At 35.4% G+C, this 19556-nt stretch overlaps 2 protein-coding genes across 13 annotated transcripts in view; one reads left to right on the forward strand and one right to left on the reverse strand.

Moving 5' to 3' along the window:
• Nucleotides 1-2607, reverse strand: part of LOC128985811 (peroxiredoxin-4-like) — a 39316-nt gene extending 36709 nt beyond the window's left edge. Inside the window, exon 1 of one of the 3 annotated variants that reach the window (XM_054405702.1) lies at nucleotides 2300-2607. Coding sequence is in view for 2 of the 3 variants with exons in the window: in XM_054405700.1 (XP_054261675.1) it covers nucleotides 2300-2403 (104 nt within the window). In the remaining variant the exon portion in view is untranslated. The remainder of the gene's footprint in view (nucleotides 1-2299) is intronic. The other 2 variants (XM_054405700.1, XM_054405699.1) reach the window with 2 other exon arrangements.
• Nucleotides 1-19556, forward strand: part of LOC128985814 (bolA-like protein 1) — a 113153-nt gene that overhangs the window by 74487 nt on the left and 19110 nt on the right. For 2 of the 10 annotated variants that reach the window (XM_054405709.1, XM_054405720.1), the window contains exon 1: nucleotides 17450-17719. The exons of 6 other annotated variants lie outside the window; for them this stretch is intronic. In XM_054405709.1, the coding sequence (XP_054261684.1) occupies nucleotides 17665-17719 (55 nt within the window). In that variant the 5' untranslated portion in view covers nucleotides 17450-17664. Of the gene's footprint in view, nucleotides 1-1970; nucleotides 2083-17407; nucleotides 17720-19556 lie in introns of those variants that run through there. 2 more of the 10 variants (XM_054405717.1, XM_054405710.1) reach the window with 2 other exon arrangements.

Consider the following 19556-nt stretch of genomic DNA (forward strand, 5'->3'; position numbering starts at 1 on the left):
ATGAAACAGCGTTTAGAATAAATGATACTCCGCGGGTGATGAAAATTAACCATTGTTTAGCATTAATCTGACCTATTAAATCATTCCGCATTATTTCACCAGTTTTTGAGATATAGGTAGGAAGTGTGAAGGATTATGGATTAATTTCTTAAATTTAATTTTTATATATTTATGTGAAGTTTAGATGGCAGGTGGTTGTTTAGGTTGTGAAATGAGCTATGTTGAATCAATAAGGAAAGACGAATTTAATATTTTACAATTTTACGTTGATCACGGGGTTTACAGCCGTACCAGACGTTGCGGCAATCCTTTGTGCGGTAATGAGTTGGTGGTGAACGATTTGGAAGGGGATTTTAAATTTAGGTGTGGGAAAAGATACGCTCCAAGATTAAACGCAAAGAAAGTTAAGTGTAGATTTATTGCGAGTGCTAGAAAAGGAACCTTTTTTGAAAGGGCCAAACTTTCGTTGCCTGACATTTTTTATATTGTAGCAACCATATTATGTGTTCCACCGCCACGACAGACATTTCTGAGGCATAATTTTGGGTTGTCTTCAAGTAGCATAGTTGATTGGTACAGTTTTTGCAGGGAAGTGTTTGTAGATCACGTGGCCAACGGTGATATTAGATTAGGCGGTGTTGGTCACATGGTTGAGATTGACGAAGCAAAGTTCGGTAAGCGGAAATATAACAGAGGACGATTGGTAGAGGGGCAATGGGTGTTTGGGGGGATTGATAGAACGACAAAGGAAACCTTTTTAGTGCCAGTGGACAAACGAGACAGGGACACGTTATTAGCTATTATTAAAAGGCATATCTTGCCAGGAACCAAAATAATTAGCGATTGTTGGCGTGCGTATGACTGTTTGGAAAACGAGGGGTTTTTACACGAAACCGTTAACCATTCCATAGAGTTTGTGAACCCACATACGCACGCCCACACTAACACAATAGAAAGAACCTGGCGAGGTGTAAAGGACAAAATACCCCGTTACGGACGTAAACGCACTCATTTTGTGGGGTATTTGGGCGAATATCTGTTCAAAACCAAATATCCAAATTTAAATCAGAGGATCCACCACTTTTGGGTTGCGGCAGCGAGTCTCTACCCCCCTGAGCTCTAAGGTAACTAACTTAATTATTACATTAGGCTTTACCTAATTCAACAAGATTTGGTAAGAGATGACTTACTAAATACTACATTTCCTATTCTGTAGTAACGTTAATGGCTTCAATTATCACACGATTGGTGTTGGCCACACAAATTAGAGCTAGACTGGTTGTAGACATAGCTCTCAGTGATAGGAATGTTTTGAATGATATATCATAAGTATTAATCAATTTACCTGATTAATAGCACGGTCAGTATTTTGCCCTAGTTTGAATATTTCAACAAGCTGGTGAAAATTAAATTTTAGGCTAAGTTGAATTAAAAAACATCAACACACTCTGGTGTGGCCAAAATCAATCACTCTGAAAGTTGTCTTCAGCTGATTCATGACACATGTAGGCCTAGAGTGGAAATCTACTTTTAAGTTTAGTAGTTTTGTTAATGGTTTGGTCATAGATTAAACATATTGGCTAGTGTAGGGTTGGTTAATTCTGCCACTACACTATTATCATAATGGAACATAACGGCTACATGGTCAAAACCGTAGCTTAGCCACTCGGTGAAGCGAAGAGAACAAAAATTTATTTCTTGATGCCTTCTTCATTTTTCATGATCATAATTCATAATCCAGCCCAGTCCATTTCCATTAGTCCGGATCCAGATTAAATATGTCCGCCCGTGAGGGGTTTATTTTAAATCTTAATTAAATTTAAATGAATATAACATAATAGCCTGCTTAAATTAACGTATTTACCTTTCTAAGTGTGGTTTGTGAGGGTAATATTTAATTTCAAATGGAATATAATTAATCAATAAGTGACTTGGGTTATTATCTTTGATTTTACAGTGTAAACGAAGTGCAGATTCAACGTAGGCCTACTGTACCTAAGAAAACATTAAAAAAAACTTCAAAAAATCGTAATAAATTCAGTTTTTGTGGCAGCAGAAACATTTTTGCACCATTATTTTCAGGTAAAAATCTAGTTTCTAATGATATATAACTTACTATAGAACGCTTGGTCACCCTCATCTAAACAATTACCGGATTCAGGAGGTAAAAACCTATAAAGTAAGATATCAAAATTAAAAATTCGTTTGGAGGCACCTATACGGAATAATTACCCATTGATAGGCGTAGTAGGCTATATTTTTACAGACAGTCCTAGGCAAGGCCTAAAAACACTCTTACCTCAATCTCTCCTCAGAATTCATGGGAGATGCTGTTTCAGTAATTTCAGGCAAAATTGACACCTCCTTATCCTCAGATCTGACAACAAATTTCATAAGGTCCATGAAACCAGTACAACAAACCTTATGAAATGCAAAGAAACGGTACTGTCCATAACCAACATTCGAAATGAGATTGATTTAAGTTTTTTGTTTACAAATACAAAATAATTTAAGTTAATTTCAGAAAACCGAGATTCGAGAAGCCCAAACTAGAAAATACGTTTAGTTTAGACAGAGAAGTAAAAGAAGAAAAGTTCTTTTTCTTTCAGTACAAAAACAAGTTAAGTGAACAAACGAGGCACTGAAGGCAGTTAACGGACCTTCATCTTGGAGAGTGACGTCAGAGCAGAGCTTGTTTACAGAAACACAGGGGGAAGTGGAGTTGACCTAGGAGGCACAAATTGTAAAACAAATTACTGTATTGTAATATTTATTTAAACAAACTCAGAATCAAATTATTCATGTGTCAGGATGGATATCCCGGGATATCCCAGTACAACACATCTTTTGTGTAAAAAATAGTGTGTTGTTTGTCTTTGTTTGCTCTTGTTGATGTTATTTTCAACAAATAAATATTTATAAAGATTTTCAAAATAATCAGTAAATTAAGGGCTTTAATTTGAGCTATTGATCACTTGATTTAGTTATCTTCAAGAATCTGTATTACTCAATTAAAAAAAATTAATTTAATTATTTCTCGTATATGATATTTATTTCAACGCTCGCTGCGGATTAGCATGGGTCCTTTAGTTAGTATATGAATCCTGTGGGGTTTTAAAAACACAACCACGTGTCTTAGAGCCTTATTATGCGCGGCCACTCGAGTGGCGCGCGACCGCGACTGCTCAAAGGCCACATTTAGCGGGCCATGTTATTATATGGCGCTTATTAAGCGACGCGACTGCGGTGGCGAGGCACGCGACAGTCGCCGCGACTGGCCACTCCAGTCGCGCACCCTCGCTACTAGTCGCGAGCCCACGCGACTGTCGCACCACCAGCGGGCCATGTTATCATATGCTGTTTATTACGCGCGGCCACAGTCGCGGGCCACAGCGGACCCTACTCTCTGCCCTCGCCTCAGTACTGATTTTTGTTTCATCATTTTATTTAATTATATTACCTATATATCAATAAATATTGGTTTTCTTTTCCGAGTCGGTTCGGCTCTTCTACCTGACCGATGTTCATAATTTTGGTCTTAATTTCACGAACAGATTCGCCACCAAGCATCATCATTCATATATCTACTGTATCATTCGACAAAAAAATAAATCAGATTTTTTTATCAAATTCTTACTTCAATTAAAGCCGTATCTCGCCAGTTCTGACTACATTATCCTATATGTTTTGGTCTAAGAACATTCAGTGAAATGTCAGCTTTAATTTTGACCTATTAATTATTAATATCGGACGTATACGCTACTGAATCACGAATCAACAATAATAATAATTATTTTAACACTTACCTACAATTGCACTTACGTAACTCCAATTTTAGTTATTCTACATGTCTTAGTCTTAAAATATGTTTTAAGTTAAGTTATCTGCTGTAGCCCCCTGGTGAAAGTGTTTTTCCTTTTTAATTATGTATTGGTATGTAGAGTAGTATAAAGTATTGTAAATTGATTATAAGTTGAATGGACATCAACGATTCTGTATTAAATGGACTGATACAACTCGTTCCGCACGCACAGGCTTTGCCTATGTGGGGACCATCCTTTATATGTATATTATAATTTTTGTAACATATTTTTTGTCTGGAATAAATGATTTATATTTTTTTTATATTTTGATAGGCCTACCCTTCAAAACAAAGGCTTTCATTCGAGATGTTAACCATTTGAATCAGTTAAGTTCAAGATACTGGCTGTATTATTACTCAATTATTACCATTATTGTGAATACAATGTTGACCCGGGCAACACCGAGTTTTGCTGCTAATACAGTATTAATATTATGATTAAATCAAATCAAAACCATTATAATATTTAATTTAAGGTAAGTGCTAGCCTCTCCTTAGCTGAAATAAAATTATTCATTTTCCTATGCGATACGGATAAGTCGCCTTATATTCTTCCTAAAAGGTTATAAAAAGAACGTTTCGTCTCCTGGAAACAACCAAAATACATCTTGTCGTAATCTCTGAAATCATCATATAAAAACTGAAAACCGGAATTTTAGTAACGGATTGCCTCCCAATACTTTTTTCGTCTACGTTTACGACGCTTAAGCAAAAGTAAAATAAATAGTTCAGCTTCTTTACTTATTTACTCTGAGAAACTACATGTATGTCTGTAAAAAATTCTGTCAGACGCGTGACCTCGACACACCTGTCGCTACCCCAAGCCACACCAGTCGCTACCCCAAGCGTCTGGCAGTCGGTGCCGTGTTTCCCCCGGACGTGCTTGAGGCGGACAGTGCGTGAGGCGGACAAAACTGGTTCGGGTGGGTAATTGAGCGGACGTCTCCCTGCATCTACCCGGCTCGCGGGGAATATCCCCGTTACCGAATCGTCCGAGGAATTATCGCGTTTTGCCTCCCAGTGCCCAGTTCTTTCAACCACACCTAAACTACCTACTCTGATTTTGTAGGTTAATAGCTAAGAGACTATGTTTTATCTATAATTTCTAATAACCCAATTGCAGTACCTAACACGCAGGCCTAGTCATCTCTGGTTACTCCCCGTGGACGTCCAAATTTTTAATGTTAACATTTTAGAAGGGTTAGACAAATCTTTAAACTCTAAAATGTTGTGGAATCTTCAATTTAAATTTAAAACGTGAATAGGTCTATGTGTTAATTTAGGATTTGTTGATTTATATGTTCAGGATTTGGCGTTACCGCACTCATCTAAAATGTCGACACGTTTAACACGTGCCGCGGTCATTGCCACGGACCGAAGTATACATTTGAATCTTACACATAGACCGGCTGTCACTTGGATAACAGTACACACAGACCACGGGCAAAACCCTGTAAAACAGTGATCATTTACATTGTAATACGCTACAATTGTGTTTGTGAATAATTTATTCTTGGCTGTTTCTTTGTTTGTACTTTTTAGCGAATTTCCCATATAGGGAATAAGCTATTACCGTAGTACTCATGGTAAGACCTGGACGCGGGACCGATTTTTTTCATTTTAAAGCCCCTAGAGGCCAAAAACACCATCCGTTCAAATTCATATATATATATTAATAAATGAAATAAATAATTAAACATTTAGTACCCTTTTTTTAAAGTTATTAATTTATTGAATAAACTTACATGTTTCGGCTCTTAGGCCATATATATATATGTGTGTCCGTTAGCACGATAACTCGAGCAAAAATGATCCGATTTTGATAAAATTTGGTACAAACGTGTAAACCTACGTTTATTCGAACGAGTTCGCGATCCAGCATGATCGGAAAATGGGAACGGGGGTTTACGGGGGGTTTTATGGGGTAAAAATAGGTTTTTCCCATTTTTGACCCAAAAAACATAAAATTTAGCAATTTCTTTCCAAACCATTTTGTAGAGCTTAAAAAAACAAATAATTTAGTATATTGAAGCGTTATTATGCGCCTAATGGCTACAAAGAAAATTCCAAAAAATTGTAAATTTAAAATTCCCATGTTATTCTTATGGAGAATAAGTAAATTGTTGTAGTTTGCTTGTTTATGAACATATTTTGATCAAATTTGGAAAATATTTTTATTTCTTACTAACTATTAACGTTTTACAAAAAAAAAACAGTTTTACCCTCCCTGATGCAGCAAACCTAAGTACTAGTTAAACTAATTCTATTTAAATAGAGAATAAATGTTATATTTTTAAGTAGACATTTCAGTGTAAATCCAATCAGTCAATTGGAAATTCGCTTAGTCTGCAGGTTTGCTGCGGCGGGGGTATTATAACCTTACACCTAATCCTTTTTATACAGAAATTGAGATAGCACGCGTTATGGCTTTCCTATCGTAATACTCGTTCCATACGATGAAACTAACCGAAACATTTACGATTCTAAGCAGTGTACAGACAAAACTCTAATTTTAGCGAATTTCCCATATAGGGACTAAGCAAAAATTCACCCTAGGTCTCATGGTAAGACACATGTAACATGGTAAGACTAGACCCGGAACCGATTTACGTTATCGTTTTGAGGATAACTAGAGCAAAAATGATCCGATTTTGATGACATTTTGGCACAAACGTGTAAACCTACGTTTATTCGAACGAGTTTGCTAACCAGTTTTATGGGGCGAAAATTGATTTTTCCTATTTTTGACCCCAAAACACAATTTTTTTTTAATTTCTCTCCAAACCATATTGTAGTGCTGAAAAAATAAATAATTTTGTACTCGTATATTGAAGAGTTGTTGTATGCCCAACGGTTTGGAGATAATTTTAAAAATTGTAAATTTGACATTCCCATGTTATTCTTATGGAGGATAAATAAACTGTTGTAGTTTGGTTGTTTATGGACATATTTTAATCAAATTTGGCAATTTTGTTTATTTCATACTAAGATATCAACATAGTTATCAACATTTCAATAAAAATCACACCTCATATCTTGCCCATAGCAGCAAACCTAAGTACTCACTAAAATTAATGGTATTTAGAAATTGAAAATAAATCTGACAATTTTGTGGGAATATTTTAGTAAAAATCGAACGAACCGGGTAAATGGAAATTCGCTTAGACTGCAGGCTTGCTGCGGCGGGGGTATTATTTACATAGATTTTTTGTTCTTGTGTCACTGAATTGTATTCACAGCATTTGTCAGCAACATCAATTTATGTGTTTTCAAAATATACTGAACTAATAAGTAAACAATTGAAACATAATTCAAAGATTTGAATATAGTCGAGTAAATCCGTAAGACAACCCTAAAAAAATTGCTTTAAATTGTTTAATTGGTTATTTTGACTAAGAATTGTGTGGTTTTACTAGGGAAACGGTATAAAGAAATCGGAGTCTCGGAAGTCCAAAATTAAAGATGGCGTACACGATTTTGGCAAATACTTGTATACTATTCATTCAAAAATTTGTTTTTTATTTATGAGTATTTTTGCTTGAAACAATCATTGTTGGGGAGAGTGTATCTAATTCATTTGTTGTGTGTCTTTATATTTATGTTTTTAGAAGATAGTTACGTTTCTAAATTTCAAATATTGTCAAACATCTAGAGTTGTTTACGATCGCATAAACCACTCATTCGTTCTGCTAGGGCAAGTCGGCTTCTTAACAAAGCAGTTGAGACCGTCCTTCTGCGTAAAGAACTAATACAGTCACATAAACTACCTTTCTATTTGTCTTTAGAATTGCTATCTAGGACCGTGGGTTAAGGGTGGTCTGTGGTCAATATGATTAGTAGGGTCTAGCCTAGAGATTGTCGTGTTCGGCCGAGTAACATTGCTTTCTTTCAGCTTCTTAATATTCTTAAATTCACATTTAGTTTACAACCAAATCAGTTTCGATATAGACATTCATTTATTGTAGTTTCACTATACAGTCCACTGATACAATTTGTTCATATTTACATCAATAAAATTATAGTTCAGTTAAAAGTGTTAGTTTTTATTATTTCCAAAATATTAGCGCATCACGTGTGCCGCAGCAATTATTAATAGGTGTGAAAATAAAGAACATAAGCTAAAGCTCAACATACCTATTTTATTTACTTAAATAAATATCACTAGTGGCTTGTAAGGACATAAGTCCCTAAAAAGCTGAATAATTGACAAATTATTTTAATATTTAAACAATCTCATAAATATGTTATCAATGTGTCAGAATAGATATCCCCGTACACCATATCTTTTGTGTAAAAAAACATTTTGGTGTTTTGCCTTTGTTTGCTTTTGTTGATGTTATACGGTGTTGTGAGTCATGAAAATATATTTATTATCAATAAATAATTTGAATCACTCCATAAGTTTAAATCTGATAAAGGCAGCAAACATATAATTCATTCAATTCAATTCATTCATTTATTTCGAAAAAATAAACATTACATATACTTTTTACATTAAATAATCTGAAATCAGGTCCCTGCAAAGCAAAGCTTCAGTGCAGGGACCGAGTCGCAAACATCTTCCACCATGCCCATAAACCATATACTTAAAATGTTCGTAATGACGAGAAACCTTGCGCAAAACTATCCATTATTTCACAAATTGCCCTTTAAGGTCGTAATTCTTTTCTAAAGGAAACTTTCCATTTACCTAATGTTAAAATACCTCAGCTGTACTTATTTGTTTGTATTACTTTATTCTGTTTTGTTTATTTCAGCCCAACCTAACCAATCAATAATGCTATTAAACTTATGAACTCAAACGGGGCGAAGCCCGTGGGTAACAGCTAGTTACTATAAAGAACATTTAACGTTACATCTCGTTTTCTTGTAACTTTATGGAAATTCTGCTATTTTTCCTGAGTCCTTGGGGTCAAGACCTTTAATTTAAGACCTCTCCCACGTTTCTGCGACTTACCAGACGTTCACAATTTTAGGGTAAAAATTTTGTCTTACAGAATTATATAAGGATATTTATGACGGCAACCTTATCCTAACCTACATTAATTTTGTATTTAAAATAACGGCCTTATAGTCTAGTCAAGTGGGTTTTTAAAAGGGCTTGAAGTGGAAAGTTCATAGGTAATTGTTTTTTAAGGCTTACTTTATATTTTTGGAGGTTCTGAACACGAACCTGAAGTTGTCCAACAAAATGTCTTTCGGCAAATAGAAGAAAATTAAAAAATGTGTAAAAATCTTTAAATAGTCTAAAGAAACTAAATAAATTGTATCACAAATCTGACACATACTTTCTCCCATAAGCTTGTAAACAACCTTTATCATGGGTAAGTGGTGGGATGAGTAACTATAATAATTGTGTAGAAAAAATCCCAAAAGTTGCAATAACTTTTGAACCGTAAGGAAGTTGTATTATTTTGCATTATTAAAAAAAATTAATTGGACCTCTTAGTTTGGAAAAATATCTTTCATTCAAGTTAGGCTAACTTATAAGGCTTCCTAGTACCTTTCAGAGAGGTTACTTCGATGTATTCATTCAGCTTAGTGAAAACATAATAGGTCTATCTCAAAATAGATAAGTATACAAATCAGAACTTGAACTCCCCCTTAGAGAGCCTTTGGATGTTATTAGACTAACGAAAAGGGTCTATGCAGATAACATTATTTCTGGTTTTATACAGTATACAGTACATTGCCAAATATACTGGCAAATAAGATTATATTTGAATTATATACGCAATCCTCTAAATTATAATATTGCGTACTGGATTAGTGATAAATCACGATCATCAGTATTGAAGTAAACAAAAATCAGCTGTAAAATGGCTGCTAATGTTATTCTTATGGAGAACACATTACTTTAATTTACTTTACTTTTGTGTAGTAGAAACAGTTTGTTGTTTGTTTTTGTTTGCTTTTGATGATGTTATTTTCAATAGATTATTTGAATCACTCCATAAGTAAATCACTCTGCTAAAGGCAGCAAACATATACTTGTTTGTGAATAAATACGGTACTGTCATACTAAGGTAGATTTAGTTTCGTGATTAACTTGCATAAAAAAGGATTCCCTGATTTGAATGTTAGACATTGCCTTCGTGAAATATAAAAAGGCAAATAAAGGCAAAGAAGGTGTGTTGAGGTATGCTTAGTTCTTGGCCAAAACAGCTAAATCAAAATAATAGTTTATACTACTTTTGTAAAAGGTTTAACAAAATTAGTGTGAAGTAAAGGTATCCCATTGGCCAAACCTAACCTGATTAACATAAAAAACTACAATAATTAGCCTAGTGTAAGATTATTAGGTGGTATTCCTCGTAAAGGTGCGATTGACTTGACACCACCAAATAAAGTTTGACACCACTGTAGTATATTTAATGATTTTATGTATTCAATATTATATTTGTAAAACAGCGTTTCTTGTAGGAAACCAGATTTGTATAAAATGTTAGTGTGTGTTAGTGTGTGTGTACATCACGCCACGTCTGTGACGTCATATCAGGTGATTTTTAATAAATTCCCATTGGCTGCCGCGACCACCTATACCCGTGCATCTAACCACTACGTCAGTCCGTCCTAGTCCTGCAACCGTACACTTTTATCCCGGTCCGTGCAGCCCGTGGTATTAACTAATTATGTAGTTTTTATTTCTCACTAGTCCCGTCTCGTGTCAAGTTAAGACGTCGTCACACCGGCGACGTCACAACCACCATAAAATAAGTCTAATCATCAGCTGATTCCTAACTCATTTGCGATTGGACTGGTTCCATTACCCAGTTATCGAAACCAATTACGAAAATACTTTTCATCAGCATTTATGCATATTTTTGGCAGGGGTGCCCACAAGGGGGGGGCTGTGACGCAGACTGCGTCATTGAAGTTCTTGGGGGGGGGGGGTTCAAAAAACTAAAATGGGGGGCTATAGTTAATTGCAACAGTGTTCAACGTGACGAAAATAAAAAATACATTACGAAGTCGCCAGATAGAAAGTCGATTAATTAATGACAATAGTTATATTATTTCATTCAATTAGTAAATAGTTATTTGTGCAACTAGTGAGAAAAGTGAGCAATTGACTCACTCGAGAGAAATCCTTACTCACGAGCCGTAGGCGAGTGAGGAATGGTTTCTCGAGTGAGGCAATTGTACTTTGAACTCGAGTTGCACATTATACTTTTCCTACAGATACCATAAAACAAATAAATTGGTGAAGAAACATAACCTTTTTTTACACAGAAGTGAACTTTTAACATAACATTTAATGTGAAGTGACAAATACAACAGTACAACAGCTGACCAGCTGATTTACAGCCAGTGCTGCCAACGTATTTCGCGCGCATACGACGTTGCCTGCATGTTACGCGCTCACTATTCCGTGCCTTCACGTTGCAAATCTGGAGTGAGACAAAGTAATTAGAGTGAGACAATGTTAACATTGTCTCACTGATAAGCGAATTGGCCACTTTGCTTTCTTAAATCAGTGAGAAACATGTACATTGTTAGGTAACTGTAGGAAAAATAGGATTTACTGATAGTTTAGGATTTGTAGGAAGTTATTATTCAAGATTAGTAAGACGTGAGATCTATGAGGGAAGGCACGGAATGGCTCAACTGCTGTGATAGATAAAAGATTGGCACACCCACGTCCAGCTACACCGCGACTTAGCCCAGAACGCTTTGTTGACATAAAGCTAGTTAAAATACAATCAAGTAGCATAGGCTACAATACTTTACACTATTGTTTAGATACAGTACTCGATTACCTGAGTTAATAGGGAGGGGGTGTGGGTAATGAAAAATACGGTTAATCCAATATAATATAAAAATAGATGACAAACCCATTAAAACGCGGTAAGCAGCCATTAACGTCACGATTTGCATTTTTATAAACGAAATTCAATATTGCACAATGATTATTATTGTAACTTACATTTCAAATCATTTATCTTGGTTCGGTTGTACAAACGGCATCGTTTAAAATTATAGCTAACTCAAACGTTTTCTGTGCTCAAACACAACTAATAACTAGCCAAACACTGCATTGCTATAAATAACGTAAATATTAAAGGAACCTTTAGAAAGTGTTATAAAAGCTACTGCTCATGATAGACAGATAGCCTACCGGTAGGTGCTGTATCACAGCATAGGAGTTGATAGATAAGTAATAAAAAGGTGTAAAATTATATTTAGAGATAATAAAAACACTCTTAAAAAAGAATGTAACGAGAACAATCTTGTTATTCTTTTTCTTTGTTCTTCTGTTCTTTATAAGTTTTTTTCTTCAATTCATACACAAATTCAACAAGTCTCCATATTTAGGCCTACTCATTGCCCAATCACAGCCTAACTAAAGTTACCATGGTTACTAATCACAGTTTACTAAGCATTATATCGTCATCATTCCCCAGCTGTTGTATCTGAAATCTGTTGTAACATAGCGCACAGCAGACAGAAGTGTATAACGGAGCAGACGACTGTTGGCGCAAGCGTTGTTTCCATTTAATTTTCATCGAAGGAGCTGTGATGTTTCCAAAGAAAGGGAGAGGGTTTCGTTATATCAAGAAAAAGACGCTGACAAATCGTTAAGCAGAGGTTACGAACGCTATATAGCTATTCTGGCAATAAAAAATTCCTTAAATTGAGGTGATTTATAATACTCTAATTATATTTATATAGAAAGATAAGTTTTCCAGTCCTGTACAACACTGATTCACGTACGGTCTTTTCCCGGTACCTAATCAAAATTCAAGTACAACTTGATATACACAGAATCTCCGGTTCCCGACCTGGATGATGGCTAGTTATTTATTTTTTTAATTTACAGTTACATAATAGTACCCGTGATAAATCAAACCCGTTATTTAAACTAAAGCCACACGGTTAATTATCTCACTTGGTTTCGGATTTGCTTACAAACGTGATCGGAAATGGTTACAAACGTGATCGGAAATGGCTAGGGCCTAAACAGTATTATTCGTAAATTCGTAAACAACGTTTATTTTTGTAAACATATCAGTGACAGCTAGAAAAATGAATCGTTATCAAAATAGCTGTTCGTAATTTCATATATGACGTGTTCTCTTAACAGATTATTAATATTTCATAAATGACGTGTGTTAACGTATGTTTACTAACATGGAGAAAAAACCTAGAAAATGACACAAAATTGGGTTTTTAATCGTCCGTTATTTGATTTCCAAAATAGTGAGGCCATGTTTTAATGGCTAAGGATGACACTCCTGTGAATACAATTAAACCATTAGAATCATAATCGGTACTCTAGTTTTCTTTAGAGTAGGCTGCGTAAAACGCATTCTGGGCCGTGACAGACGGACATAAATTGAGATAAGACATGTTTCAACTTCTTCAATGTATAAAACGTAAAAATAAACCAAAACATGTATAATTCTGAGCAATGTATAGACAAAACTATTTATATAGATTAACTACAGGGTGTCCACATTCTGGAAAGTCAGGGATAGTCATGGAAAGTCATGGACAAAAATTCTGGTCATTGAAAGTCATGGAAATAGGCAAAAAGTCATGGAAAGACATATGGAAATCCCCAATGATGGATGGATTTCAGGGGTCCTTTCAACGATCTAGTCGGCCGTAACCCCGACTATTGTAGCATTTTTCCGAATTTTTCACAAATATAAGACAATTCAATTTATTCAGTTGGTTTAGTTGATGGGTTTTGAGTTTGTATTTTGTTCATTGTTGTACCTGTTGTACGCCATTGTTATCTGTTAATACATATTTCAGTATTTTCTGTCTAGGCAGTATTATTCGTGTGTTTACGGTATATTATAATTTTCGAGTAAAGTTTGTGAGTCATCGAAATCAATGGTTAATGGTCATGGATAGGCCTAGTCATGGAAAGTCAGGGAAATTAATGAAAAAATTTCTGTGGACACCCTGAACTAGGTTTGAATTTTTAATATAAAAAAATGTATAAAACTTATTTTAGTTTTACAAATAGTGCTTGGCGGGGAATAATGTTTCTCATTTGTTGTGTACCTCATTTATTGGGGGGGCTGTTGCTCAATTGGGGGGGGGGGGGGGTGCGTCATGAGTCTAGGGGGGATGGGCACCCCTGTTTTTGGTTTGTTTAAAAAACGTAAAGAAACAGAAACTACATCTAGGTTTTACTGTTATATATGGATGCTCCATTTACTACCATACCATACTTGCTAGGCTATATTATTTTAACCTTTTTTGCTTGGAACGTAAAGACAGTACCTGTTTCAAATCTCCTCCAAACAATATTGTTTTCCGCCCATTGGAACTTGTCATAGTACTCACTTAGTTAAGAAATTTATTTCCTGATCAAACCTATTTCATCTTTATTCCCAGGTTATTTTGTAAGAGTAGCCGTTGAGGTTATTTCACTTCATACCAAATATTGATTATATACAATAAATAAAAATTATAGGCCCTATTATATACAATTATATACAAAATTGATATACAATAAATCTCAAAATTTAAAATGTTAGTTAATTTACAAAGAAGGTGTAGAATAAATCTAGAACATGTGTTTTGAAATATAAACAAAGCAGAAGTTTTCCATCTTGAATCGTTAATTATTTAGTCAACGTGGTTATTTCATGTTAAACGTTAAAAATACACAAATTTGAAAAGTTTCACAGTAAAATAATTTACTTCAACATTCTATAACCCTAAAAAGTCTTAATTAATATAGGTACCCTTAACCCTGGTTTTATAGTATACAGTATGTTGCAGAATTGACTAGCAAATGGAGTAATCCAGATGTAATTTTGCATACTGGCTTAAAGATAAATCACGATCAAAAAAGTTTTGGAATTTCACTACCGGTATTTTTCCCGCCGTTACGGGATCGAGACCTTTAATTTGAGCCCTCTCCGGTCGTTCTACAACTTCCCAGTTGCCCACAATTTTGACGCAAAGAATCGGCTTACGTCATTAATATATAGTTGTGTCATAATTTAAAAAATCCGGTACAGCAGTAAAGCAGTATAAAAAAATTCAGGCTAAGAATCATGAAACAGTCTTGTTACCATCCATGGGGCAGGACTAAAATTGAAGTTTAAATTTTGATTTTAAAATAGCCACCTAAGTAATCATTCTCTAATTGTTATGGAATATGCTCAGGTTCATTGTTAATAAGTATGTGCAATATTTAATATAATACTAAAATTTGAAGGCTTTACTTTCAATGTCCTTTATTTTATTGTTATATTTAAAAGTTATTGCTAAAAGTAATATTTGTAATTGTAATTTATAACATTATAGATTCCGTGCTTGCAATACAGGTAGTAATAACGTTTAGTTTTTGAAATCCGAATAGAATTAATAATAAATAAAAAAACAGTATTTTCTACCACTTGTAGCTACGGGCCACCAGTTCTGGTTACGATAGTAATAATTCCCTGTGTTGGGAGGGAAACGCCACCGAGCGTCCTTACTCGATATAATGGGGGCGAAAAGCGACGAATTACCCACCCAGCCGTGGCGCGGGGATTTCTGAAGCGTCCGTCCGGGTGAAACACCATTTTGAGGGTGTCCGCGTCAAACACGTCCGGGCTAAACACGGAGCCCTGGCAGTCGCGGTCGCGAGCGACTCGAGTGGCCGCGCATAATAAGGCTCTTAATGCGAACAATGTGTATGTGTTTACATGGTAATACATACAGCTTTGTAAATAATAGTGTCTGAGTTTATATTTTTTAGATTGGCTTACTTGAGAAAAACAGAACTTTTAATATTAGTTTTTATAAAAAAAAGTGATAAAATTAGTTTGAATGAAAACCATACACGTTAACAAAATTTACATACATCCATACGCTGGTTTCCTTGAGTAATTGTGGATTTCATAATATGTTTGAAATGCCGCTACGAAGCAAATAGTTCGATCTTGTCGGGATCAACAAGGACGACTAGGAAGCACAACAATTTTAGCCAAAACTTGACGGCTTCTTCGTCTTCGATCACCTTCCGATTGATTATTCAAATGTATTAACGTGTAACGCATGGGTTATGGTTTAAACGCTTGAATCAATGCAAATGTTAATGGCAATATAACTTTTGTAACGATAATATATGTCGTAGTTTCACTTATATACTCACCATCACATAAAACCCTCTTATGCAGTTATTAGTAGCCAAAATGGTAGAAAATCCGAAGCTGTAAAGGGTTGATTTCTAGGTTATAACATAGACTAACCAACACAAGTAAGGGAGTATGTTTTATCTATGGTTATAACTAGCTAGAACTGTACCACCCTGTTTTAGAATAAGTTGATAATCTAACCCTGAGGGTTTAAAATTAAAATGTAAATGCAGGTCTCCGAAAATGCCTAAAATTACATCTCTGTGTTTTTTACTCCCCTTTATTACGAAACAACATGTAGCTAATCTAATTACACCAATATTTATCTTTACAGAAATTGTAGGTAAAATAATTATGAAGGTTGATCGTGAAGGTCAATAACTATTATATGGAACCCTTATGCCTGCAGTACACTATCGCCGAATGTAGGCGAACTCAAGACGAACGCGATAGTGTACTCGGTGTGCTTGTGTACGTTCGGGGTAGTTCGCATCGCCAACATTCGTGTTCGGGTGCGCTCGCTTTTTTGGCGGTCTCCCGTCGCGAATCAAAGGAGACGAACTAGGACGATTGCCGAGCGCAGAGCGCAGACGGGCACGAACATATAGCCAGTACACACTCGCTGTCATTCGTAGTCACGGACGCTCTCTTTATGGAGTATTACTGCAGTGGTTGTGTAGTTAGAGTTACTTTTAGTTTTTGTTATTTAATTATTTTCTACTAGATCTTATATAGATAAATTAATTGTACAAAGTACGGAGTGTTCTAATGAGGAAACACTGTTATTTTTGGAACTGTACCATAGTGAGCCTTTTCTGTGGCCGTGGGATAATTTAATTGAATATATATACATATATTAAGTATCGCTTAATAAAACAAACATTTTAATAAAAAAAGCAAGCTTTAATTTTAAATTATTAAGCCACAGAGAAGTAAGAATCTTAGGATACATTCAAGTGGTGTCTAACACCAAACGGAAATTCCTCTATAATTACCTGGAATAGTCTTTGACGTTAGCGTCCATGTTGCACAAAGTTTGGTGCGAATGTTTTGCCGAATACGCAATATTGGGCTCAGCCTCAGCACAGTTCGACCGAAGTTAGCTGATAGTGTACTTGGTTAGTTCGGAATGGTTCGGGCTGCACATTCGTCAACATTCGTGGTCGCAATCTTACCCGAACATTCGGCGAAACATTCGGGTGAATGTTCGGCGATAGTGTACTGGTAGCATTTTACGACTCCGCTCAATTTTGTGGATGCCTCTGCGAACGCCACCAGTATAGTATAGTATACAAGACATGTTAGCCATAGTCCCTCCCGTGTGCCCCACCGTCCACCGGACTATATGATGGACGGTACGCACACAGAAACAAAATAATCACCTGTTCAGTTGTTGTTGTTTGTTTTTTTGTTTATGTTAGTGACATAAACAAAACAGCAGGTAGGGCCTATTTTGTGTCAGTATTCAGTGTCAGGTATTTTCCGTTCGTATGTATGTACCACAACTGCTACAGTTACAGTTAGATCCTTTTATTATGTAGCCTAGGCTCTAGTAATATTCGAAATCTAATCTGTTACTTTAGAATTAAATCTGCTTATTGATTCATCCGTAACTTTAACTTAGTTTGTGCAAAGCAAATTAGGCAGAAGCACCATTATATATTTCGAATAAAATAATTCGTCATTAATAATAATAATAATTAATTATTAGTCATGATCAAAGTAAGTAAGTTAGGCCAATACTCTGTAGCATCAATTGTGAGAAAAGGTAAGAAATTAACTTACTGGCTATTTAACAAGATTTACAATCGGTGTTTTTTAGGCTTACATTACTGTAATTTTTGGTATCTGATAAGTTAGCACTCTGGCTTACTTTTAATGGGTACAGTTTCTTAATTGGGCTATGCTAACTTAATATCGATTGAAACCACCGAATCAATTAGTAAACCTTCATTCGAATTTTTCATTATCAGCAAGTTTGGTTAGGTAGTTAGGTTAGGTTATGACATTTTCATGTTATAATTGATATAGAATCTTTGACCATCGTTGTAGAGGAATAAGTTAACTTCTTGATCAGCGTCTTATGTGTTATTAACTTAAATTACCTTAAAAAATAGATATACTTCTTATAACACTTGAAATATATCTACACTTAAGCATACTAAGCTATTTACTCACAGAACAGAAAACAGAAAACTCGCCTGAAACACAAGATTTGTTTGTCATTTGTCTGTCAATTGTATGCAAACTGTTTGCAAACTGCAGACTATTTCCAAACATCACACTCCTGTATGAAATGTTTCTCGATTGTTTTCAAAAAGTCTGCAAAAGATCTCGCAAACGAATGAGGAACATTTGAGAATCAATTTTGCAAACAATGTTTCTGGAAACAAATCTGTCGGTGTGGACGAGGCTTTACAGACTCCAAAAGTAGTACAGTTTGCAAACAGTCTACATATAGTCTGCAGACACTGCCGGTGTGGACAATTAAAGCTTTAGCCTCATTTACCTCAAAGCTGTACTTTTAGCGTATTTCCCTATATGGAAATAGCGATTTGCGTAGGTGACACGGTAAGACCTTTTAGTGTAAATCCAATCAGGCAAATGGAAATTCACTTAGTCTGCAGGTTTGCTGTGGCGGGAGTATTTAGTTCCTATGTTCAGTATGATAGTGGTGTAAGTCAATAGTTCAAAAACTGGCCCCCAGGAGCAGCGCAAACAATATTTTTTTAGCGAATTTCCCTACAGGGAAGTAGCTATTACCGTAGGTGGCATGGTAAGACCTAGGCCCAAGACCGATTTTCTTTTTCATTTTGATGTCCCCAGAGGTCAAAAACACCATTCGTTCAAATTTTTACATAAGTATGTATGTATATACGTCCGTGAACGTGATAACTTATAAGTTAGGGCAGCCTAGCCTATCAGTGTCAATAAAATAGTCCAATTAATTCGAGTACAACCAAACTTGGATTTACAACCAGTTTTTATAGCCTACCTAAATTTCCTTTTTGGTACTCACCAACAAGGATCAACCCGGCAAACGTTTATCCCTTAGTTCATCTAGACCTAGCCTACGTGGCTTAGCTACCCAACTATCTTAGGCATATGTTGTGGCCTTCTCTAAGAGGAGGCTAATCTCAGGCTCTATGTTTAGCTATGTACAATTTGTAAGATATAGGCCTAGGTTATACGTTTTCAAACTGAGCTAGGATTGGCAAATTGATGATAGGTTAAGTTAAAAATAAAAAAAAGTTTTAAAATAGTGGCGCAGCATGCGTCGCCTATATTATCTTTACAAAGGAGCATGATGATTTTAAAAAGTGTCAAGGGATTTTTCTCCTAAACTACTTACAGTAGACTCCCTCTTATCCGGGCTCCTCAGGACCGAGGCCAGTCCGGATAACGGTTTTTCCGGTTAAGCCGACGTCCCCAAAAACTCATTAAAATGGACCGTTTACGGTGATATTCGACTTAAATTTAGGAGAGCATATTCAACATTATTTCTATTTCAACTTCTACTTGGTTGTGTTCTATGACTTTTTCTATGTTTCCATTGTTTGCAAATCGGCTCTTTCAATGATTGCTCATGAAATGTAGGACAGTGT

This window comes from Macrosteles quadrilineatus, unplaced genomic scaffold, assembly GCF_028750875.1.
Source record: "Macrosteles quadrilineatus isolate MER2022 unplaced genomic scaffold, UCM_ALF_1.0 Scaffold_2__2_contigs__length_208266976, whole genome shotgun sequence".
Lineage (NCBI taxonomy): Eukaryota > Metazoa > Arthropoda > Insecta > Hemiptera > Cicadellidae > Macrosteles > Macrosteles quadrilineatus.